Source organism: Pleurodeles waltl, chromosome 1_2, assembly GCF_031143425.1.
Source record: "Pleurodeles waltl isolate 20211129_DDA chromosome 1_2, aPleWal1.hap1.20221129, whole genome shotgun sequence".
Classification (NCBI taxonomy): domain Eukaryota; kingdom Metazoa; phylum Chordata; class Amphibia; order Caudata; family Salamandridae; genus Pleurodeles; species Pleurodeles waltl.
The window spans coordinates 641,540,650-641,567,535 of NC_090437.1; the positions used below are offsets into that span (position 1 = coordinate 641,540,650).

At 41.0% G+C, this 26,886-nt stretch overlaps 1 protein-coding gene across 2 annotated transcripts in view; it reads left to right on the forward strand.

Moving 5' to 3' along the window:
- Positions 1-26,886, forward strand: part of PRDM5 (PR/SET domain 5) — a 690,485-nt gene that overhangs the window by 262,306 nt on the left and 401,293 nt on the right. For both annotated transcript variants that reach the window (XM_069242565.1, XM_069242566.1), the window contains exons 10-11: positions 11,498-11,582; positions 19,264-19,421. In XM_069242565.1, coding sequence (XP_069098666.1) covers positions 11,498-11,582; positions 19,264-19,421 — 243 coding nt within the window. The remainder of the gene's footprint in view (positions 1-11,497; positions 11,583-19,263; positions 19,422-26,886) is intronic.

The following is a 26,886-nucleotide window of genomic DNA, read 5'->3' on the forward strand; positions in this document are numbered from 1 at the left end:
ACATCTCTTTCTTTATACTTATATACACTATCACTCCTTCCTTTACCCTCTGCGGAAAAGCAATCTAACAGTGGAGTCGATGCCCATGCACATTGGAACCGAAGAGGAGGAGTCACTCGATCATGTGACTCTAAAAGACTTCTTCGAAGGAAAACAACTTGTAACACTCCGAGCCCAACATTAGATGTCGGAATCTATATGCACAGCATGTGAATCTGCAGCAGAACATGCCACGAACAAATGTACACTGGGTAAGTGACATTTTCCATATATATATATATATATATATATATATATATATATATATATATATATATATATATTATATATATATGGGTCAATTCTATATTTATCTATCTGATTTTTACATGTTGGTTGAGGTGTGTAATGTGCATGGGGGGCAAGTGAGTTATGGTAGACATTGTGCCTTGCACTTCAACACTGGTGAATTTCAGTGCTTTTTTGGATTTTGTGCGGCACAACTGTACCTAACTTTTAACAGTATTCTTTAGTGAATTTCAAGGTTTTGGTAAATGATTTACTGCATTCAGGTCCCATGTACAAATTCCTTGCTGTGCACACCTTCAACCAGGCTTTATGCTCTTTCCCCTACAGTGGTGCACAGCAGAGTTTACTTTCAGGGCCTGCTGGCATTGTGCTGGGCTTAATTTGTTGACAGTCTGCTAAAGTTTCCCCAGTTTCTGCCCCACGCCCCCTTAACTTTGCCTCCTTTTGATGGACTACAGATAATTTGACATGAAAACAGAAAACTATTGCTTCCATGCTTCTATCAAATTGTGTATAGATTTGTCACAAAGAGCCAACTATGTTAGCCGAGCCCATTTTTGATCCCACCCTTTTAACTGGGCATCTCGTGAAGGATATGCACGAATATGAAATTAGTAAGAATAAGCTCAACATACTAAAGGTCTGACAAATTTCATGCATATTCATCAAACAGTGCAAAAAATATAACTAACAAATCAATGAATGGCTTTTCTACAGACAACATATACAAATGTATGAACATTTTCAAATCTTCCAGCACCTTTTTCAAATGTTAATATCTCAAAAAACATTTGCATACATTTACACCAAACCATGAAAATCTACCTTTCTGAGTAATGCTTGACTTTTGTACACATTTAGTGAAAATGCATTCAGCAGTTTTGGCTCTAAGTGCAAGCAAAATGTTCTGTTAAAAGTAAATATGCAAACATATTTTGTCCCCATTTAACGTTTTTCTCCTGCATGGAAGTGCAAAAAAGAATTGCATGCCAAACCTTGCCTGTCTGTGTTATGTGAGTGCCAATTTTGTGTACACTTCATAAATACTTCAACAAATGTAGCCCAACAACAGAAATAGGTGCTATATATAGAGTCATAATAATTAGGGCTGAATTTCTAAGGGGCAATACATCTTCCTTAGTATAGCAGTATGTTAACTAGAGTTAATACATTATTATATATTTTGGTAATAAGGCATACAACTGGACAGGTATCTGGGGTAGACAGAGGATGAAATCATTCTAGCTTTAAAAATGCAAACATTAAAAATTAGAAAATTCCAATCGTGAAGTTATAGCTCATGTGGCAAAGGGAAATAAATGGAATTCAGGAATGGTTTTAGCGATGGTGGATAGTAAACTTTCTACTACATTGATCCTTGAGAGATAACAGGAGAATTCTTGCAAATGCACAAGATGCCACAAGAAATATGGCAAATTATAGATTATGGAATTTGGAAATGTATTTTCTTTACTTAACTGCTTCCTATAGAGCAGTTGTACCAAACCATTATTTACATAAGAACAACCAAAATCAATCAACTTTGTTACACAGAATGTATGCAAATTGGTCCTAAAAGAGGTGATCAGCAAGAAAGGGGGTTAGGATATAAATATATGAAGCTGCAGGGGGAATTATTTAGCTGATGGAGTCTGATCAGTCTAGGTTATGACAATACGAAGTTGGCACAAGTGAAGTTTGAACAGCTCCTGAGTGCAAGGAGTAGATTGACAACCTGCAAAGGACCACTGCAGGGTACAAGGAACTGTCATGCTAAAATTACAAGTTGTAATATGTCATTAAAAGTATTTATACATGAAAAATATCAAGAAAGAAGGTCAGAAAAAATGATTATCTTTAATCTAGGGGAAACAAATCACACAAAATCTTGGTGGCTGTAGGAGCCGAAGATGTGTAGCAAAGGGTAACCAAACAGTATTCCGTGTGGCAATAACAAAAGTGTTAACATGCTAGGTGTCCACAGTGGCTGATCTTTTCCAAAAGACACATACCAAAGATGAGATGTATGATAAGACAGTCAGCTAATACTGAAAACTTTGGAAATGTCTAATTCATAAAATAGAGTTTATGTTGGCCCCACTGCAGTGCTGTAATGAGAATAGCATTTAATATTTTACACATGTCTAGAAGAAACACTCATTCTAAATGAATGATTGGTAAAGAGACCACAATGCCTGAGTTACTCAAGTTCCATGCAAATGCACAAATGCATGCAGCTATGAAATACTAAAAGGAAATTGGGCAAACTCTAAACAACTAGCATAGCATAACCATAGCATGCCATTAAATGAGTTGTTTAATTTGCGTATCCTTTTACATTCTTTCAACTATAAGACTTTATCAATGTTAGTGACTATACTACTGCAGTCAATAGTCTCAAGAAATTCCGTACAAAGTCTGTAGGACTTGCTCATTCTTAAGGAAGGCATCAACAAGAGAAGCTTTGTTTTTAGGAAAGTGGTGTCAAATAAACAGACCCAAGTAGCCTGTTTTCCTGGTTATTTGACTTTTGATGTTGTGTTGCCAGAGCTAGGTGGAGGTCATCCTTACAATAACTTCAGGCTCAAACACAGTTTCTGCTATCGGTCCATCAACAAGACAAAGCAACTCTAATATACTGAAAGACTCTTGTCCTAAGGTGTGAAAGATAGGAGTGCAAGGTGTTCCTCACATGGTTGAACGTGTGACCGTATACAGCTTAGCCTGAGAAAATGCAACTCAGTTAGAATCCGTGTTTTTTTGTGCCAATGTTAGATAATCATATACATTTTTATTTGGCTAAACAGGCATAAAAGCACATAAAAGCATCACAATAACAATACATACAATTGCTTTGTTAATAATACAGTGTAATATGAGAATAAACTGGTAATTTAATTCAATCACAGTTCAACGAATAGTCCAGAAGTTATAATCCACAAACATTGAAAATGTCTCAATTCACCAATAAAAACCATATAATGAACTTCATCAAAGGTAGCCGAAGGCCAATTAGACAATTTACATAAAACAAATACCTAATGCTCTAGTCACTGAAACTTAAGAGAACAATAAAAATCAATTTCTGCATACACCAAGGGTGACCTACTATGTTTGTACTCTTTTTAGTGTAGCCCTCTCATACATAGCAGAAAATGTGATACCACAAAAACGTTTCAGGATTGTGAACGCTTATTTATATTCCTCTATTCCCAAGTTGCACCATGGTGGAAGAATCCATTTTCTTCTACAGCCAGAATAAGCTGGGCAAAATATTAAATCATGCTCTTTTGTTTTGATAAACGTGGGGCAAAAAGGACAGGATCCTTCAGTTACCTTGGTATCTTGCTGCCATTTAAACATAAAAGAATAAAGCAGCAGGATCCCTAGCCAAACTTTCAGAAAAAAGTGACTTGGCTAGTGAAAGTTTGATCTCATCCAGAAAATCTTCCTTAATGTATTAATTATTACATTCAAGAAAGGAAGTTGTAAGGGTGCCTAAGCTGAACTGTCCTAAAAGGGATCCATGTAAGTGATGTCAATAGATGCCCTTAGTCATTGCTTTAGATACTCCAATGGCCTCCGCAGAAGATGTACATATGCTCTTGCCCCCAATCTGAAGAAGGAGTTGCTTTGTAAATCTAAGCCAATGGATATTAGTTGCCTGAGGGATCCCTATTACCTCCTCTAGACCTAGTTGGTAGGAATTCAGTTCTGTGGTCGTCCAGAATCTTTAACCGTACAATATAGGTCTCAATCCTATCTTGTCAACAATCGATCTGAGACCAAGATCTAATCTTTGAGGGGCTAACAAAATATTAGCAGGAAGGTCAGTTACTGAACGCATAAAGTGATTCTCCACTTTCAATAGGGATGTGACATCCTTGTAACCCCATAGCTCCGCACCATAGAGAGTTGCCCCAAGTTCTTGGGGTTGTACATTTGAAGGGTAGTTGAAATCAACTGGGATTGAAAACCTTGCTGTACCTTCACAATTCTCCCTGATTGGTGCTCCAATTTTAATATGTATTTGGTAATATAAGGTAGCTTGTCAAAATGCTCTATAAGGGTAACACTAGATAATTAAATATCAGAACTCTCTCCAAAGGAGCTCCATTGAGTGTAGGGTTGTTTCAGGTGGATTTACAGGGTTTAAGACCCATAAACTTTGTTTTTCCTATGTTGACCTCTAGGCTTTCTCTGTTTGCAGAAGCACTTAAACTGTTTTAATAACTTTTGAAGACCCATGGGTGTTTTAGAGATCACCAGAATATCATCAGCAAACAGGAGGGCAAGAACCCTGATGTTGCCTAACCTCAGGGCATCATTCTCAAACTTCTCCAGATAGACAAGCAGGTCATTAATAAACAGGGTCGGGACGAGAACCCATCCCTGCTGAACAAAACTGTTTACTGGGAAGGATCGGTCAACTCACACAGGGACCCACATATAACCTGAGCAAAATTGTTAGCATGCAGTCGTATGATAATAATATGTCAATACTTTAAGACCCCCAATACCTGCGAACACCTTCCACAAAGTCTCCCTAGGAACAAGATCAAATGTGGCTCTTAGGACCACAAATGCCAGATAGAGGCGACTACCCCCCAGTGTAACAGTTTTCCAATAAAGCAGCTGTAGGCAGAATACCTGGTCGATAGTACTTGTCTCGTCAATAAAGCCAGCTTGCAATGGTGACATGATATCTGCTGCAGTTATCCTTTCAAGGTCCCTGTCCAAGATGATCTTATTGAATAATTTCTGGGTACTATCCATAAGGCTACTGGGCCTGTAATTGGATGGAAGAGCCCTAGAGCCCTTCTTGAAGATTGGAATGATCTCTGGCCCTGCCCATGTAGGGGGCATGGGTGCACCTCTCAAAATAGCATTAAAATACAATACAAAGTAGGGACACCATATATCTCTTTCTGCCAAAAATAGATCCCCAGGGATTTTAGCCAGTACTGGAGCATAATTTTGGGTAATCCAATCAATTGCTTTCCTGATTTCAGAAGTAGATATTGGTACCTTGATTTACCAAAGGCTGTACAGAGAAATCAATTTTCTGATCAGCTAACCCCAAAATTCCCCTGCTACAGCTAGGGGCCATGCCCAATAGCTGGGCGAAATCTCTCTGGGTGGGATCGATCCTGTTGAAGGGTAATATAACTCTGAGAAGTGGTAGAATCAGTGGGCTGCAGAAATATTATTATCTAATGGGCAATGGCCACTAGTTCCCCCATTGACAAGGGTATGTCAAAAGGAGCAATGGTCCTTTGCATTGACAGCACTACTATCCCACTTGTCATACTCTCATTCTCTTTTAGCTCAAGAAATGACAGCTTTATAAGACCTTCTAGCTTCTTGGATCACATATCTATTCTGTGTGCGTATAGCCTTAGGTAGTTGCTGCCTTGTGGCTCTCCAAGATTTATTATACCCCGAAGCGTGGGGTTTTCTTCCTGCAAAGCCCTTAGTCTCAATAGAAAAGAGATTTCTTAAAGATGGAAACATAAAATTATGAATTTGACTAACTCTTCCCAGGGACTGAAGTTTCTCCCAGGATACATCCAAAGCTTCAAAGCTTCAAAACCATCATCTACTACTTTGTAGACCTCCCTGAGTACAGTCAGAATCTCTACCATATTGCTCCATTTGATCCTACATCAATGGTTACCAGGTTTAAGTTGTCTATCAAAGGGTTCCATAAGAGATCTAGATAGGGTAATACCCAATGGTTTCGGAGTAAGAGCCAGGGCATTATGATCACTGTCCAACTGATGGATTACAATCATATTGACTAATTGGGCCAAAGTCTAATTTCCAGCAGTATGTAGTTGATAAGACTGGTATTATGTATATGATTGAATTTATGTCTCCCCTCTTTATTAGAGGCCATTCTCCCATTAAAAAGCACAAAGTCCTTGATTCAGGGTAAATGCCTTCAATTGAATGCCCATGGCTGTCCATTTCTTTATGGGGGATTGTGAGCCCTGGTATTGACCAAAATTGGTCTTCATCATCTGAAATATCCTCTTCATTTGAACTCAGCGGTTTGAATTTACAGTTAAAATCACCTGCAACAACTTTATAAGAGCCACTTGGAAGGACTACTATATGGGAGTTTGCAAGTTCTATTACTGGTAGCTGAGAGATGTTACCCACTGGCCTACAGTAAATATTATATAGATAGATTTCATTAGAGGGAAACCGCAAACTAACACTACACGTCTTGAGAACCCATACAAATCTCCTTAGCCACACAAGACAGGGTGGTTTTCCCCTAGACAGTAATCCCCCCTGATGGCTGGCCCTTCCCATGTGATACTGCAGTCTTGCCAAAATTGCCAAAATTAACAAAGCCAGAGCAAACTTGAGGGGACAGGGAACAGGTCTCCTGAAAAAAACAGATATCATACTTGTCTACAAACTGGCAGCAATCTAGGCAATTTAGTTTTGTTATTATCCCTACAAGATTCCAGGATACAAGCTTGTGAAAGAAACCATAGTGGTGCTGTCAAAGACATTATGTGAGGTTACAGCAGTGAATATGGGTACCAAAGAATTGGGGGAGTCCCCCTGATCTTCCGACCCTTGTGGTGTTATTACATGGTAACTAATGTTTTCCATGGAAACCTAGGCAGGATATCCAAGGGAAGGGGTACCACTGGTACCCCACCTCCCTCCCACAAGTTTAAACAGCCTGTACCAGCTACCATTTGTCAGTCCACTTCTTCCATATTTGCTAACTGCTAAAAGTGATTAGTTAAAGGTAATTCAAAAGCAGGTCGCAATTTTACAGGTCTTCTACTCATTGAATGTAAATGAACCAAAAAAAAGTTACCATTTGACTGAGGTTTGAAAAAGTAACTCAGAAGCAGAAGTTGCAAGACGTATTTGGTCTAGCATATTAAGACGATACCAAGGAATGCACAAGATGGGGTGAGTAAAAATTTATAAACACACAGTCCTCTTCACATTCCTTCGGAGAATGCCCGATCTAGACAACACAAATTACCAGGATAATATCATTGATAAGAGGATTTATGTCCTCCCTGAAGGCCCCAAGCCAGTGAACACACTTGTTTCTCAAAGATTCCTGAGATCATCAACAGGTATGGAGTAGCTTCAGGGGTAATGTCCTGACAAGGCAAGGAGTCATTAGACGACTGGTGCTGCCAACCCAGGCAATTACCAGACAATGGGCCAGATGTAGGAAACTGTTTGCGACTCGCAAACAGCAAAATTTGCTGTTTGCGAGTCGCAAAACGCAGTTTCCTATGCAGAAATGCATTTTGCGAGTCGGAACCGACTCGCAAAATGCATTTCCGACTCGCAAATAGGAAGGGGTGTTCCCTTCCTATTTGCGACTCGCAGTGGGATGCAATTCCATTGGAGTCGCAGTTACCATCCACTTCAAGTGGATGGTAACCCACTCGCAATTGGAAGGTGTCCCCATGGGACCCCTTCCACTTTGTGAATGGACCCAAAAATATTTTTTCAGGGCAGGGAGTGGTCCAAGGGACCAATCCCTGCCCTGAAAAAATACTGAAACTAAAGGTTTCGTTTTTTTTTTTAAGTGCAGCTCGTTTTCCTTTAAGGAAAACGGGCTACACTTAAAAAAAAAAAAACTGCTTTATTGAAAGCAGTCACGAACATGGAGGTCTGCTGACGACAGCAGGCCTCCATGTTTGCGAGTGCCTATACTCGCTATGGGGCCGCAATTTGCGACCCACCTCATGAATATTCATGAGGTGGGTCATTGTGACCCCATAGCGAGTCGCAGTCGGTGTCTGAGACACCGTACTGCATTCCAAATTGCGAGTTGCAATTTGCGAGTCGCTGGGACTCGCAAATTGCAAGTCGCAATTTGGAAGTTTGCTACATCTGGCCCAATATTTCTGCCCTCACATTGACTGCCAGAGCCAGTGAACCTTTTGTTTCCCAGGGGTGAGTAAAGGTACTATTCACTGGAACAGGATCAACAATGTCGCCTCTGCAGTTGGGGCGTGCCGGTTATTGCTCTGTCTGATCATATTTCCTGCCAGCTTTTTTTGCTTTTTGAAACATACAAACTTTTGTTACTTTGGTTTTGGATTAATTCTACCAAGGCAAAGGAGCCACATTTGGTAATAGATTTCTGCTTGGCTATCCAACATACTTTTTAAATCTTTGACCAGTTTGGGAACACAGAAAATTTTACATCTGCACAAAGGCACAACATTCATCTTCGCTCCCCAGTGAGTGGAAGTGTCATTCACCAATCAATGAATGTGTGGCCAATGACCCACTTTCCTTGAATGATGCAGAATGCAGAGATTTCCTATCCTTACTCGAGGCAGCAATCCCTTGATCATGTTGTCTGCATTTGGAGAGGAGCAGTGCCCTGTTAAATAGGACTGCCCTTACCCAAAATTCCCTTGGACTTCCCAGAAGGGATAGAGGGAGCTTCTTGCCTTCTCAATAAGGCTTTCAGAGCTCTAAAATATAGACCACATGCTTGCGGTAAACATTCTGCTCCTCTTAAAGGGTACCTTGACCTGGTGCTGGTGCATACTGATCTATCTTTGTATAGAGATTGATCAAGAAAATACATGAAAATGGGAAAATATCCCTGTGTGAATGCAGCAGTGTAGCATTCACTATTTCCGAGAGCTGTGCAGCTCCTGATATACTATTATTTTAGGTAGTTCATGTAGGTGGATGTGTCTGTTCTTGCTAACTCCCTCCAAATGAATGGCCTGTGCGAATTCTGAAAAAACCCTAGTGTATTACTCACCCATTCTTTATTAAAAATAAAAGTAATGGCACAAAGGCCTTCACTACAAGTTTGGTGTTAACTTCCAAAACAGGGACCTGAAACTGTTGAAATATATTGGAAATGAAAGGCTCTAAGAATAACAAAGTCTGAATCTGCATGACAACCCTCATTTCCAAGTAGAATACCGTGGACGGACGGTTTTTAGGGCATCCTTTCCAAATACCGAATTGGTATTGTATGTATTTCAGTTTTGCAACCGAATTCTGGTCACAAAAAAGTAATACTTTACCACCATCCAGAGACCACTATCTGCTGTTAAAAAATTAAAGTTAAATGTTTCAGTTTTTGTAAACACATCACATTTTCTTTGAAGGACAACGGGCTACATTTGCAAAACAAAATTGCTTTATTAAAGCAATCACTGATGTGGTGGTCTGGTGGCCCCAGGGGGCCACCTTACCGGTGATGGCGGTGAGTCCTAGTGAGTTTTAAATTGTGCCCTACCTCATTAATATTCATGAGGCGGGTCAATTTGCGACCAGCTAGGAATCACTATTTGGGAATACAACAATTCATACATTAGAAATACTGATTTACTAATTCTGATTCAAAGATATTCGCAACTAGGAAATCGGTGTTCCTAATGTTTGTACAACTGGCCCTTAATAATTATTGTGTGACATTTCTAATTTTTCAGCAACATTGTATTTCATAGTTGCCAAAGAAAACTGTTGAGGCTCCAAATTCAGAATCCGTCATTTGAGCATTTCGCCAACTCTGTAACTGCATTTTTGTTTGCAAACACACTTGTGTGGGCTTTGGGAGACTTAAGCAGTAATGAGATACATAGACCCAAGTTTAGAGCAGACCATGAGGTGCAAAGAATCATGTTCAATATGCTTTTAGAAAATGATGTCACATTTAAAATCATTTTGCTATTTCGTGTAAAGTGTGATTACCATATTACAAATTCCATTTCACTGTGTCACAAATAAAACATTTTCTGGAGCTTTAAATGTGGAAAGATTAATGAGAGGTTTCGTTCTCTATTTAAATGTGATCTTATGGTAATATTACAAATATCACATGTGATAATGCAATCACTCACATATGATGTCAGCACGAAAAATCTGGCAAATTTACAGTGAGCCTGTCAGATGTACAATATACAAGAGATCTGTAGTGTGGGGCCAAGTTCCTCTTTATTTTACATTTTTTCATATTGAGCCATTCTCCTAAGCTGAAAGGATTGCACGTTTATTGTGCTTGCGGGCGAATAGAATACATTGGTAGGATAAAGAAGAAATATCACTAAATATTTATTTGATGCGCCTCGGGGAATCGTCCTTTACTGAATATTAGGGCTGAAATGAAGAAAGTATTAAACTCATATCCTGCTCCTATGTGCTGGTAATTATTTTAGAACAGTGAATGAAGAAATGCACTATAATGCTCGTATGGGAATGGAGGAGCCTTTACATTTGGAGCAAGATTCACTTATAAAAACAATATCTTCGAGTTAAGAAGCCTTTAAACTGTATTATTCAGATAAGTCCATTGTGATGTCTCTTTGACAGCTCGTGAGAGTGGACAGTCCTCCTCTGATCGTTAATGTCCGGTTAGCATCATTTCCTTCCCCTTTGTTAGAGACCGTTTGCCATGTGTTATTACAGTCGAAAAAATCCCTTGTTGTATATCAAAAAATCATTCTCCGTTTTGAAAATAAGGAAAGCAATGACTATTATAAAGTTCTTTTATTTCTTGCAGGCTCTGATTTTTTTATATTTTGTGCTCGGAATTAATGGATTTGTTTATGCTGAGCTTGGCTTATGTTAAGTCAACTTTGACAGACAAAATAAGTTCTTATAATATTCAATTTCAATTGACAATGTAGTAAAATACATAAAACAGAGGAAAGATAAAGGAAATAAAAACGTTGGAAATATACAATAAAAAATGATTTGAATACGATTGTTGCCCAATTTCTCAAGTTTCTTTAATATACATCACACAGCTTATGATACACGTTTGGACTGTGGTTTTAGACTAAAACTTTTAGTGAAGAGATAAATGCATCTAAGATGCTGTTCAATACATTACTGAATTTATTTTGGTAAGTAGTTGGTTACATTTTCCTGTACATTTCCATGGTTCCTTTATGCACTCCTTGTTGCTCTAAATGTGTGCATTGATATGTATTCTGTTTCTGTTTAAATATATGTATATACATATATATATACACATATATATATATATATTTTTTTTTCTGAAACACATTCTATTCAATAAGACATTATTAAGGAAGGAATCACAACGCATCTGTGAGAACTGGCAGAGCTTCGGGATAGGAAATAATTTCCCGCTCCTGAAGATGTTGCTCTGTATTGTGTAGATGTGTGATCCCGTGGAAGGCACATAATTAATTATCACTAAACATTCATTTTGCAGGTTCACGAGAACTTTGATTGCCAGCACTGCGAAAAGAAATTTATTTCAGCTAACCAACTGAAGCGCCACATGATAACCCACTCAGGTAGGACATTATTCTCTTTTTAAGGCTTGGTTTGTATTAATGCTGTGCTTTAGATAAGGAGAATGTGAGTAGACTGTGTTCTTTTTCTTCAAAATATTGATTGTATAGTACAGTTTACAAAACAAGTACATTTCTAGTCACGGAAAAACATAGTTCTTTAAATTTCTATGTCACAACCCAAATACAATATGTGCTTTGTCAAATACAATATGTGCTTTGTCATTTGCCTCTGCGTTATCTGTTAATAAGATTTATCTTTCCGGCAAAAATAGGTCTGTAAATTGTATACAGAGCTTAAAACTTCAGTAAGGCAGTGTCATCACTTACATGTGAATTTGTGGTCTTTGTTAAAGTTCAGGCTCTTGCGTTACTCTCGTTTCTTACTAACCACAGAGAATAATAATATATCTGTCTTCATTCCTCAATTGTCATGGAAGCTCACTAGATCTATTTCAGTTACCGCATATTTTCTCATGGTCTTATTCAGTGGCGGCTACTATTGTTGATAAGTGGTGGCGCATTGGGGGGATGTGGGGGAGGAATGGAAATAAATGAAAAACTTACCTGGCGCTGTCTGAGCCTTCATCTGCTCCGGGCCGACTCCCGATTTTCCAAGAGCTGTTAGACACTGTTCAGGCTCCCAGACATCAATCACGACATTGCTCTCATACTGGTAATACTGTTTACCAACATTGCAGCAATGCTGTGCTTGACCTGAGCGGGCTGGTTTAATACGTGCTCAGGGCCTGGGAAGCTGTGCCTTTTCTACACCTGGATGTCCAGGACAGCCAAGTGGAGAGATCTAAGTGTGCATGTCGGTTTGGGTGGCCTTGGCCAGCCGGCCAAAGCGGCATGGGCAATAGAGTGCACACTCCTCCTCCCCCTGCTGTAAAAAAAGGCCTACCCCACCCTAGATTCTGCTGGCACTAGCAATGGTTTTATTATCATTTTATTTTTCATGTTTGCCACTTCGCCTATGCCATAACATAGCAGCCACCACTGGTCTTATCAATGCCCAGTGGTTGGCTTATGGGGCGAATATTGGGTTAAGGTCAGACTCCCACCACTGATTTTGCATTGATTAACTCTAGTGGTTAAAGGGTGTGCCCTATTGCCTTAACTTAGCTCCAGTTTGTATGCACAAAATATAGGCATTGTGAGTGCCTAATTGCAATTCCTTGTGAATCATAATTAGAAATCACAATTCCTAATGTACAAAAATGTACAACTTAGCACTAGTGATTCCTAATGGGGATGCAATAGACCTACCTCGTGAATATTAATGAGGTAGGTAACAATTTGCGAACCATTAGGAATTACTGTCATCACAGAAATGGTGGTCTGCTGAAGTCAGCAGACCACCATGTGTGCAATTGCTTTTTCATAAAACAATCATTTTTTTTTATTGCATCCCGTTTTCATTAAAGGAAAACATGAAGTGTTTTAAAAAATAAAATGAACTGTTTAAGTTTCATTTTTTAACAGTACTCCATGGTCTCTTGGACTACTGCCTTCTCTCAAAAAATATTTGTTTCAACCTTCGGCAAGGGGAAAGGGTCCCTTGGGGATCTGGGGACCTCTTTCTATTTGTGAAAGATTAGCACCACCCTTGAATTCGGTCGTAAAACATTCGTACATAGAACTGGAGTGTGGTGTTTGGAAGGCATGTCCTAAACATGGCCCTCCCAAATACTGAATTGCTGAACGCAGATTGCGATTCGGTAACATGTCTGCACATATGGAAAAGCATTTTTGCAGTCTGTAAAGTCTTGACCACAAGATTGCTTTTGTAGATGCTCTAAAATCCTTCCACATGAGTTTTTATTTCTCACATCTTACATTATGTTTTCAGTAACTATATTGTGATTTTTGCCATAAGTGAGGCATGGTTATTCTTAATTAGGTGCCTTTTTATACAGTTCTGGGATTTCCATTGATCTGCTGTGGGGATGTTTTATTGTGTTGGTTTATGGATTTACTTCAGTGTCTTTAAGATTCCAGTTCATTTAATATGAATACAAATTCTAGTATTTGATTGTGTGAAATTCGCACAAGTTTGATGTGTTTTTTTAAATTGTTTTTGTGTATAGATGGGCATTTTTAAGAACGTATCCATTTATATTAAACTAAGTTGTTAGCTTCCTAATGCCTAGCGTATGCAGATTGTTTTCTAGACAGGTTTGCTACCCAAGGAAATGACTATGATGTAATTTGTGTTTTGGATAGCATTATCTAAATGGTTTGGTTCTAAGATATATGTTAGTGTGATGTTGAAGAAAGAAATGCTGTTGAGGTCTCTGAAAACATTTTAGCTTCAGTGCCTTGTTCTGAATAAGAGGGTAATGTTTGTTTAAACTAATATTACCTGACTGGGTCTAAGTGGTGTGGTGATAGGGACTATAGATAATTTGCCATTGCTTTATAAGCTATATGACTTTTGCAGTACGTTCTTCTCAAGTGGGTGTCTTGTTGTTTCAGGGTGTTTGTCTAGTATAATCTGTTTGAGAAATGCAAATTTTAGGTGTAGTTGGAAAAGTGAGTTTTGTTGGGTGAAAGGTGCCAATTGCTGATAGTCTGATGGTAATCTAATATTGCATACGCAGAGTGTGCTGGGGGTGGGTGGTAAGAACTGGTATTCATACTACTGTACAATGATCTAGGGTACCAAGTTCGCAGGACATAAAGTGACGGCATGGCCATTCAAAGAAGAAAGGCACAGAGAGAGACAGAGAGAGAAAGAGAGAGAGAGAAGTGAAATCAGTGTGTATGTTTTTGGATGTGCATGCATGAGTAAACGAGTTTGTTTTCAGTGAAATATAGCTTGGGTCAAGAAGAAGAGAAGGCTATCACCTCTTCCCCGCTACCAGTTTCTCCCCTCAGATCCCAACAAGCTGCCACTCCCAGATCAGTACATTTACATATGGGTCAGGTAAAGGAAAGAGGATGACATCTGAGCTTGGCACGTAGATTCCTTTTCTTCTCCTTATGTTTGAGAAGGGTGAAAACCATGTCCTTCCATTCAGCATAGCTTAAGGTGTCCTGGTCTATCAGGTTACCAGAGAGGAGGACCTCATCATATGTTGCCTAGATGACTGCTGTGGTGGTACCTCAAAACTCATGACCTAATGAGATAAGAGCTGATAGGCTAAAATTCAGGAACATCCAGGCACATGCAAGGTTAACAGTTTCTCAGTACAGACTAAGCCTGAGTAAAATATGAATTACGCCCCAGTAATTGCAATAATTTTGCCTTACCAATTTTTTCTTGACATTACCCAAATAACCGCTTCCCGTTTGCAAATGGGTTATCACCCACTTGAAGTAGGTGGTAAAATGTAAATGTTTTGTGACCGCATGTCTCTCACAAAACATTCCTGCAAACCACTGCGATTCGGTATTAGGAAGGGACACCCTTGACATGCCCCTTCCTAATACCTAATTGGTATGTAGTTGCAATCCCAATTTGCGATTCGGTCACAAGTTACCAAATCGTAAATTGGTATTCATACATACCAAAATGCATTTTTGAAGTCGCAAATGGCCCAATTGGGCCATTTTCGACTGCAAAAATGCATGATACATCTGGCCCTTAGTGCATGTGAGTGGCTGCTGGCTGCTGCTGCTCTTTGTGTTTTTTTGTTTTAACACCATTTTCTTAGAGCAAAATACATCCTCGGATCCATTTTGGACGTGAAGATCCATTTTGCACTATGAAAATAATGTTAAATGCTGGGTTACGATGCTCACGAAATGTTGCATCATTTTGAATCATTATGCTATGGCAAATTAAGCGAGTTCCGCCTACCCCTATTACAGACACCCATCTGTTTTCTTCTAGGATATCAGGATTATGGACTCCTAGGGTCAAATGCATGGATGACTGGGGTGGGTGTGCCTGTGAGGAAGGAAAGTGTGGTGAAGGCCTGTATCCAAGGGATTACAGAGCATTTTCACAGCCTAAGCGAGTGAATGAGTGCTAGAGTGAGTGCGGAGTTAGTGAATGAGTGCATGAAAGTTTGTGAGTTGCAACCCGTGTCTCATAAGAAGACCTAACTTTACCAGGGGAAACCTATGCAGTTGAATGAAATGAATGATCCATGTTTGCAAATCTGTTTCGCGATGATTCTAATTCTTAGTATTTAAGCACTACCTCAAAATAATTGCCTCACTCGGGCTCTTAAATAGTTGAGTTTTTCCTCATAATCTGTGTTTTTCACATCACTCAATATGCATTTTTGAATGAGCAGAGTTCAAGAACTCTTAGAGGATGCCCTTCACCGGAACCTGTCTGGAATGTCAGTCTATAGTTCGGACAGCATCTTTTCATGAACCTGCACTAAAGACACTAAAGAGACTGCCCCTTGGTTCTAAACATACAGATTTGGGAAATTATTCAACTTAAAGAAATACATGCCACAGTAATCAAAACAATATCTTCCTCTGCAGAAAATTCCCTGACACCAAAGTACATTTAAAGATAAAGGGGCGTTTGTAATAGTGACAAGCACAGTATTGAGAGCATATAAGAACGCTAGGTGTAATAGTATCCTTAAGCCCAAGTAATAGTATGAACAAGGGAAATTTTCTTTGAAGCAATTCACTCCTTCACATACAAATAGCATAGGTATCATAAGTGGCTAATATGACTTATTAAGGTCAGGGTAAATATAAGAATACCATTACTGCACAGCGTGTTATTGCAACTAAAAAAAATATTTTTTGAACTAGGACAAGCAATGTATATAGCATGAATCTACATGAGGCATCACAGTCTCATCTAGAAATTATACGAAAGGGCAGCATTTGCACAAGACAAGATTTTTAAAATTATAAAATGGAAACTTTGTCCATTTCTCTTTCATGGACCGTTGTGAGACTTTACTTCTGATTCGCTTATGACGGAAAAGGCCTGAAAGTATTATGTAAAGGACCAGCAAGACGTGTTTTTCTCTAATTTAGGGCCAGATGTATGAAGCATTTTTCAAGTCGCAAATGGGCCAATTCGCAGAATCGCATCATTTGCGACTTGAAAAATGCTTTTTGGGTTTTGCAATTCGGTATCAGGAAGGGGCGTGTCAAGGGCGTCCCTTCCTAATACCGAATCCAAATGGTATGGATGATTGTTTTGCAACCGCGAATATGGTCGCAAAACGATCACAGTTAGCACCAGTTTCAAACTGGTGCTAACTCATTCGCAAATGGGAAGGGGTCCCCGCGGGACCCCTTCCTCTTTATGAATGGCAGCAAAAATATTTTTTCAGAGCAGGCAGTGGTCCCACGGACCACTGCCTGCTCTGAAAAAATGAAAAGAAAACTTTTTGTTTTTGATTTTGTAATGCATTTCGTTTTTCTTTAAGGAAAATGGGCTGCATTTTAAAAACAAAACTGCTTTATTTCAAAGCAGTCACAGACATGGTGGTCTGCTGTCTCCAGCAAGTCATCATCTCTTTGAGAGCGGCCATTCCCAATGGGGTCGCAAATTGCGACCTGCCTCATGAATAGTCATGAGGTAGGTCATTTGCGATCTCATTGGGAATTGCTAAACAGTGTAAAGTACACTGTTGCACAACCGGTTTTGCGACTCGCAAATTGCGAGTCTCTAAGACTCGCAGTTTGTGAGTCGCAAAACCGGATCTTTCTACATGTGGCCCTTAGTTCCTTAAATGCATCCCTCATCCACGTATGCTTGTACCGTAAGCAGTGGAGTAAACCAAGTCTTTGCTGAGACCTCAAATAAGTTTAATACCTTAATTGGATATCTAGATCTTGATTGTTTGTAAGGTAACTTAGGGCCAGATGTAGGAACCGTTTTGAATGGCGCAGTTTGCGCCATGCAAAACAGCCATTGCGATGCTCATTCACATTTTGCGAGTCGGTACCGACTCGCAAAATGTGAATGCGACTCGCAAATAGGAAGGGGTGTTCGCTAAAAATATTTTTTCATATCATGCAGTGGTCTAATGGAACACTGCCTACTCTGAAAAAATTAAACCAAATGGTTTAATTATTTTTTTGTATTGCAACTCGTTTTCCTTTAAGGAAAACGGGCTGCAATACAAAACAAAAAAAAAACTGCTTTATTAAAAAAGCAGTCACAGACATGGAGGTCTGCTGTCTCCAGCAGGCCACCATCCCTGTGAGTTCAGGGACTCGCTATGGGGTCGCAAAATGCGATCCACCTCATGAATATTGATGAGGTGGGTCTTTGCGACCCCATAGCGAGTTGCAGACGGTGTCTGAGACACTGTTCTACATCCGAGATTGCGACTCGGAAATTGCGAGTCGCACCGACTCACAATTTCCGAGTCGCAATCTCAGACCTTGCTACATCTGGCCCTCAATCTTTCCACACCAACTAAGTTATTTTAAGGAACTAGCAAGTTCTAGCACCGCTTCCTTGTATTTCTTTTTTGGCAAGATGTTCCCAAAGTATAACCAAGTTCTGCATCCTGTGTAGGGAGCTATCACCTAGGCTTTAAAGTTGGCTACTCCTAGTGATTAATCTGTAAACGCTGGCTCCCCTCAGGGTGTCAGAATCACTAACTGCTGACATTGTCACAACTGTCTGTGAGGCTTTGCAGGAATGATGGTATTCTGGTCCCATTAGACTTTAAAGTAATTCACTTAGATTACACATATTTTGACATCCCAGCTTAATTTTCCCTCAATCCGCCAACGTATTCTTCCTTTTGTTTTCTTTTTATTTTGTTCTATTGCATTTTGTTAATGGTTGTGTTTATTGTTCGCACAATTACTATATCCTGGAGTATGGTCAGAGGGTGGACCCTGAGGATTTGAGCTGCAGAGTTGCTCCTTGAGAATATTTTCATATCATGTTTTAACATTTTCCAAAGTAGTTTTGTCTTGTTTTTTTCTTGTACAGTAGGAAGCGAATTAGCTCCAGATTTATCATTATTTCATGCGGAATGCAGCACACTTATAAAGAAAAAACAAATGAGGAAAAATAAAAGAAGCCCTCCCCTAGGAAGGCTTAGTATTTTGATGCTTTCCCAGGTTAACTAGTCTTGGTAAATCTGGAAATGCACGAAACTCTATGGGTGGCTGTGTGGGAACAAACACCCTCCACCCATGGAACACCTTCCCAGTGCAGAACAACTTAAGGAAGCAACTTGTACTGTTTTGCGTACCTGGAGCCACACAAGGGGGCTTTGCATTGTTTGCTAAATCTCACTAAGTATTAGGTTGCCCTTGCAACACCATGCATGGCGAAAGGGCAATGTAGTACCATGATAAATCTCTCCCTTAATGTGAATCATTTTTTACTGAGCATGTAGAATCATTCTACCTTGCAATATGCTACTACATAGTGAACCGTCCAGTAATTTATAGGTATGTGTGAAATAAATCACCAGCAGTGGATTTTGATAATTTGGTTTTAAATGTTTAAAATTGTCGTGCATGCTTGCATTTTAGTCATCTGGAACCAGACTTTCTCTCTTTGAAGTCATCCTCTTTTGATTTCAGCTAATTAATCAAAGGTTGGCATTAGAACTGATCATATAAAAGAATGTGCCAGTATCTTGGGACAGAACAGCTTGTTTTCTATAACGCCATGTACATATTTTAACATGAAATGCATTAAATGTCTATGTGATTATTTTTATCCTAATTGCCTTGATTGAATTGTGTGAGATTAAATGTCCGCATGGTTTTCCTGCAGAAAAAAGGCCCTACACCTGCGAAGTTTGCACTAAATCCTTCAAACGACTTGATCAAGTGGCTGCACACAAAATAATACACTGTGAAGATAAACCGTACAAGTGCAAGCTTTGTGGAAAGGGATTTGCCCACCGAAATGTTTACAAGAACCATAAGAAGGTAATGTCCCCGTAGCGTTGATTCTATCATTCCATGGAAGCACTGCATTGAGATGCTTAGTTTCACGTACTTGAAACTCTAGGCCATATTTATAAAGTAATAAGAAGGTTGTGTAGGAACAGGGTGAGAGACATTGCTAGTCACTACTAGAGGGAGCACAGTTAGGAGTGGACATAAAGCCTCAAAAAACCTTTGGCCTTTGCGTCTCAAAGGTCAGTACTCATTTTAAATCTATCATGCCGACAGAATTGTGGTTTTGGGATAGCTGACATGTAGCAGATGCCAGATGTTTAGCACTGTACAAACTCTTATGAACATTGGCTCTATCTAAGGACACTGATTAAAGGATAGTTCCAGAGAAGAGTTTCAGATTGTGGACAGGGTAACATAAATATAAGATGAGAGATTTTGGGGTCTATTGAAACATCTGGTGCAGTTATCTTTTTTTTTTTTGCACGTTACCCTATGATCTCTTCATAGCAGCTGGAGTCAGAACATGCATAAATCATGTCTGATCTCTGATGAAACAGCAGTTGCTTGAAAAACCACATTAAGGGTTTTTCGAGTGTAGTCTTGATTGGTGTAGTATCTTTGATTTCTTTGCTCTTCAGTTTTGGGTCTGGTCTCATTTTGATTGGTAGGGTGAGCCTTTTAGAGGGTAAATGGCTGTCAAACGTATCCTGTTTTAAAAAATATATATATATTTTTATTAAGTTTTCAGCATTTAACAAATAAGCTCATTTATTATTGCAGCAACACTGTCCACATTTAGCATTGTAATTAGGCAGTCTGAATGGTTAATACAGGAGGATGTACACTACCATATCACATAATAATGAAACATCTATAGGCGGTGGTAGTACAGCACTGGGTGAATGTCCTTGTTTAGCTCTGCAAAGGTGAGGTGGGATCATTATCCAATGTAGTGGGCATGTGGGGTGGTGAAGCAGGGGACGAGGAATGGCAGTGACCTTGAGCGTCCGGTGTCTCATCTTCAGCAAGCGTTAACAGGTAAGCATGGAGTGGCTGCCAAATGTCCTTCAGGCGTGAAGTGGAAGGTTGAAGAGAGGCATATACTAGTAGTGTCACAGAATACCAAGCTTCTGATCCATTCCTGTGTTATAGTGGGGCCCTTGAGTCCCAATGTAGAGCTATTTCTTGTTTGGCCAACAGGAGAGCCATGGCTCCATATCATCTCAGGGCTTTGAGCACAGATTCCACATATCCGAGCAGAGCCATCAAGAGGCTCGGAGTGATCTGGATATCGAGCATTGAAGAAAGAGTGGTAAAGACTCCACTCCAGTATGTCGATACAGAGGCACATGTCCATGTCATATGTACGAAATCAGCATTGTCGGAAGCACATTTCAAGCAGGTGGATGGTCGTGTAGGGTCAAATTTGGCAAGGGCACTGGGTGTCACATAAATTCTACAAAGGAATTTATAATGAAGAAGCTTATGCCTGTGGTTAGGGAAGACCGTACAGTTTAGTGAGAAGCAAGCATACCACACCTTATTGGATAATGAATGACCCAGCTCTCTCTCCCATGCCTCCAGCACCCTGCCGTCTCAGACTGGAAGAAGAGCAAGGCAAGTGTGGTATAGTTTGGAGACAAGGTATGACTTGAATCGACATTGATGATTAGAGTTAGGGGTGTGGAGTCTGCTGGCGTTAGTGGGTATGTAGGAAGTTGTGCACACAGTGTGATCTGCAATTGGCTAAGGACAAAGATGTCCATAGTGGTGGCAGTATGGAAGCAGGCACCCCTGGTTCGCGAGAACATGTGGCCGTCAGGAAGAAAGATTGCCCATATTGATGAGATTATAAGTGCGCATTGTGGAATTTACCAATTTTTCCTTTGTGAGGGGGAGCCATGGGTTATCTTCCAGAGGGCGGGAGGATGAGTAGAGCATAGTGCATGCCAGCAGGCGCGCTAAACAGCACCAGGCCCAGCAGGTTGTTGCCAGTGGTTGAACATCTGTATGGTCTAGTGAAATGCTGGACATGAGCAAAGACCTCAGGCGGGTGGGTTAAACCAAGTCCCTCACAAGGATGTTTAATGGCAGACGTGAGTTAGGGTTGTACCAACAGTATGCATAGTGACACAGGGTGGTTAAATAATACAACTGAAAATGAGGGAACCTGAAACCCCCGTGATCATTCAGGTGTGTCAGTATCTCCGAACAGATGCGTGGATGCCTACCGGCCCAGATCAGACATGTCAGGGAAGCCCAAAGCAGTGTGAAGAAGGATATTGTGATTGTGATCTGGGTGTTCATAAACAAATTCAAAAAGCATGGGAGTACAACCAATTTGATCAGGGTTATGCACCCCACCATCGACAAGGGGAAGCATATCCAACAATCAATCTGGGTGTTTAACTTGTCTAGTGTGAGGCCATAATTCAGGCGAAGTGTTTGTTCACGATCCCTGTGGATATACATGCCCAGATACTTAACTTGGATGTTGCACCACACAAGCGGATACTCACATGTAACAGGGACAGTTGTGCCAATGAGAAGGAACAGTTCTGGTTTTGTCCAGTTAATCAGGAGCCCCGAAAATTGGCCAAAGCGTGATATCTCCCGAAGCACTGGGTTAAGATTGGTGACGGGGTGACAGAGAAACAAAAGGATATAGTCCGCATATAGGGAGATGAATAAAGGGCTTGTTTTGAACTGCAACCCCCAATGCATATGCCTATCCTGTAGGTGGCGGACAAAGGGGTCCATTGCCAATAGTAAAAGAAGATGGAAGTGGGGGCATCCTTGTCTCATCCCTCTAGTGATGGGGAAGTGCGATGTCAGTGTGCAGTTAATGCCCAACCACGCGATCAGGGAGGTATATAACCGCATTATCAAGGAGGCCAAACCACGGGGCACACCCAGCTTGTGAAGAGTGGCCTCCAAGAAGGGTTATTCCAGAGAGTTGAATGCTTTTTCTATATCCATGAGGCCAATTGCTGCTGCGGCCTTTGGTGAGATTCTGTGAAGGGCTGCAAAGACCTTTCGAAGGTTAATGGATGCCGATTTATGCGAATCAAACCCGTCCTGGGCCGGAGATATAATCTTTTCAATGAGCAAGGATAAACAGTTAGCTATGAGCTTTGCCAGTATTTTATCATCAAAGTTGGGCATGGACTAGGGTCTATATGAACCATAGAGTGTTGGGATCTTACCCGGTTTCAGCAGCAGCAAGATCACTGTTTCCCAGGGCGTTGGTGGTAGGACCCCAAGCTCCATGACCTCTTGATACATGTTCAAGAGATGGGGGCCAGGAGGCTTTTATAGGTTTTATAGAAAATACCCATGAACCTGTCCTACCCCGGCACCTTGGTGCCATCCAAAGAGTCGATAGCGAGCAGAATCTCCTTTTCAGTGAAGGGCTTACTGAGGTACTGTTGATGTGCTGAGTCCAGCCACATCATGGCGAACTCCTCGAGGTACTGTAATAGCTCAGAGAACAGGACGTGACTCATGTAGAGTTGTTTATAGTAGTCAAAAAAATGTGACTGCACGGCAGTGGCCCTGAAAGCCACAGTGCCATGAGGCAGGCGCAGCTCGGGAATATAAGACAAAGATCTGGGGGGTCAGAGGAGGCAAGCCAGAGTGTGGCCTGGCCTGTCACCCTCACCATACCTGCATGGGCTGGTGTATTTGCCTAAGAATTTGGATTCACACTCCACAAGTTCCCTGAGCTCATCCATACGTTTAGACCATGCTCGCAATGAGGCTCCCCCAGCCCGCGCAGCATTCCCCACCGGTCCAAGTCAGCCAGCATCGCCTCAACTCAGCTAATATCCTCTTGAATAGTGCACAAGACCCTTGATTGCTGGAATATAACCATTCCTCTCATGGAGACCTTAAAGGCATCCCAGAGCACCGCTTTAGAAGATGCCATGACCGCATTGGTGGAGAAATATTCAATGATAGCGGTGCAAATGTTTGCACAAAAGGGGTCGTCATGGAGGGCCGTGGCAGGGAAGTGCAAAGTATGTTCCATGTAACCCATACAAGGCATGCGGAGTGCGAGTCGGACTGGGGAGTTGTCAGACATGGTGCACGGAGGATGTGTGGTGCATTCGACCTAGGGCAATATTGACGATGATAAGAGCCAAAAATCTATTCTCGACCAGGTGTTGTGTAGGGCAGAATAGAATGTGTATGGCAGTGTTGCAGCTGGGGATAAGAACCAGGGATCCCGTGATGAACAAACCTCACAGATATCCTAGAGTATCTTTCAAGATTGCATTTTTGTAGTGGGGCAACTGGATGTGGTATCCAGGTCCATGTCCTGAAGTAGATTGAAATCCCTGTAATATTCAAAGATCAGCAGGTTCTGCATATTATGTGGAAAAATTCAGGACTTTTGGTATTAGGCTTCTAAATGTTGAGCAGTGCTACCTGCCAGAACGCTCCACAAACGTAGAAATCTGCCATTCATGTTTGCGATAGTTTGCTGGTGGTGGAAAGGTAGGATTTTATGAATCAGAGTGCAAAAGCCACGGGAATCGACGCTATAGTTGGAAAAGTAGTGGTAGGGTTCACATTGTTTAGCAAATGTACAGTTTGGGGTGGGGCGTATATGAGTCTCCTGTAAAAAATGATCTGTACCCCATGTCTAGCTAGATATTGTAGAGCCGGTTTCCCTTTGTGCAGGTTATTAAGGCCTCTCATGTTCCAGGATAGGACTGTAACATCCAAAGTTAGTCCTATATTTGATCTTGTGTCAGATGTAGTATGTGAAGGGTGATGTAATGGTGTTACATATATGTGCAAATATTAACTCCAAAAAACGAACATACAAAGCTAGTGGTGTACAAACAGACCTATTACCCCCACCCAAACCTGGCAAAACAGAGACATGTGATGTCCTACCCAATACTAAACAAAATAAACCCAAAATCTTGTACAACATTGTTAGGCATGGGGTCTCTAGTTGGCGGAGATATAGACCCTTGTCCAAATAGGGACCACAATCCTAGTCAGGGTAAGTCACACACAATCCTAATTATCCTTTGCCCACCCTCTGGTAGCTTGGCACTGAGCAATCAGGCTTAACTTAGAAGGCAATGTGTAAATTATTTTTGCAATAAATCATACAGCAACACAGTGAAAACACCACAAAAATACACTGCACAGGTTTAGAAAAATATAAGATATTTATCTGGTTAAATTAAGGTAAAAACGATAAAGATTCAATACGTTGAGATGTCACTTTTGCAAGATTAAAAAGAGTTTTAAACCTTAGAAATCAACAGTTGTCTCCTGTTAGCAAAAAGTACCTGGTTTGTGTCAAAGGTACCACGCACGGAGACTGTAGAGGAGGAGATGTGTGGATAAGGGTGAAGCGTGTAATGTATGCATTGGATTTTCCGTCGCGGCACAGACGATGTGTCATTTCTTTCCACGATGCACGGGGCTTGTGTCAGTTTCCGGCACGCAGTCTTGGTTCCTCAGTGCGATGCAGGGATCTCCTGGGTGTGTGGGAAGAAGTCACAGGCATTGCGTCGATCTAGTAGGCTATGCGTCAAATTTTCTGTTGCACAGCAGGTGCTGCGTCGATTCTTCACTCAGGAAGTCGTTCTGGTTTGGCTGTAGGGTAAATATCTCGTCACAGGGTAGGCTGTGCATTGTTTCCAGCAAGCTGTGCATCAATTTTCTGCGCACAAGGAATTTCCTTGAAGAGATAATGGGAGTTTTTACAACTTTGGAGGAGGTGTTAATCCGTCCCAAAAGTGACGGTAAAGTGACGGATATACCACCAGCCATATTACGAGTCCATTATATCCTATGGAACTCGTAATACAGCTGGTGGTATATCCGTCACTTTTGGGCTGGATTAACACCTCCTCCAAAGTTGTAATAACCCCCAAAGTCTTTTTGACCCTGACACTTCAGAAAACAGTAGGCAAGCTCAATCCAGGCCCTTGGAGAGCACTTCTCAGCATAGTCAGAGGGCAGCAGGCCAACAGCAGGGCAGCAGTCCTTCACAGCATAGCAGTCCAGATGAGTCCTTTGGGGAACCAAGCAGTTCCTCTTGACAGGTTGCAGGTCCAGAAGTGTCTAAGTTGGTGGGGTCAGAGACCCACTTTAAATACCTAAAAATGTAAGTATCAGGCCCTCCACCTTCCCAGCCCGGGAAGACCCATTCAGTATGCAGATGAGTGCAAGTGTGACTGAGTATCCTGTGTTTGTGGTTGTCTGGGTGAAATGCACAAGGGAGCTGTCAACCAGCCCAGCCCAGACGTGGATTGAAGACAGGCTGTAAGGCACATTTGGATTTTAAGTGCAGAGACATGTTCACTTTCTAAAAGTGACATTTCTAAAATAGTAATATATAATCCAACCTCACCAATAAGCAGGATTTTGTATTACCATTCTGGCCATACTAAAACTGCCCTGGTTACCCCTTTCTGATCAGAATCTACCACTCAAACAGTATATGATGGCAGACCTAATGTTATCCTATAAAACGAGCAGGCCTCACAGTAGTGAAAAATGAATTTAGGAGTTTTCCACTACCAGGACATGTAAAATACATATGTATATGTCCTGCCTTTTACCTACGTAGCACCCTGCCCTAGGGGTTACCTAGTGCCTACCTTAGGGGTGACTTATATGTAGAAAAGGGGAGTTTAAGACTTGGCAAGTACTTTTAAATGCCAAGTCGAAGTAGCAATGAAACTGCACACACAGGCCTTGTAATGGCAGGCCTGAAACATGGTTAAGGGGCTACTTATGTGGGTGGCACAACCAGTGCTTCAGGCTCACTCGTAGCATTCAATCTACAGGCCCTAGGCACATGTAGTGCACTTTACTAGGGACTTTCAAGTAGATCAAACATGCCAATTGGGTAAAAGCCAATGTTACCATGTTTAAGGGAGAGAGCATATGCACTTTAGAACTGGTTAGCAGTGGTAAAATGTGTCCTAAAACCAGAAAAAACAGTGTCAGAAAAGTGGAGGGAGGCAGGCAAAGATTTGGGGGATGACCACCCTAAGGATGTTAGGTCTACCAAACGTGATGTCAACCATGGGGGGTAACAATGCTACCATGGATGGCACCCATACCTCAAACATGTGTACAAAAATTTGTGTCTGAATTGCAGAGTCTAGGATAGAAAAATAATTTGGTATACATAGAACAAATACCCATATTCTAGCAGCGTGGAGATAGATACCCATGTGTGGATCCCATGACAATGGAAGGTGGTAGAACCGTCAGCCCAGCATAACTATTGTGTCCAAGGGGAGTTCAGGGCATGGAAAATTGTTCCTGGCTTGAAGCGCCGGCAACATGTCTAGGGGAGTGGTCAGACGTCAAATGATCCGGGTGAAGGAACTGTCTTGAGTATTTCTTGCAGAAGCCTATCACATCCTCAGTTTTTTTTTTTAAACGTGCTTTACCCTGGACATCCACATGGAGTCTAGCAGGATAAGGCATGCTATAGCGTAGACCATGT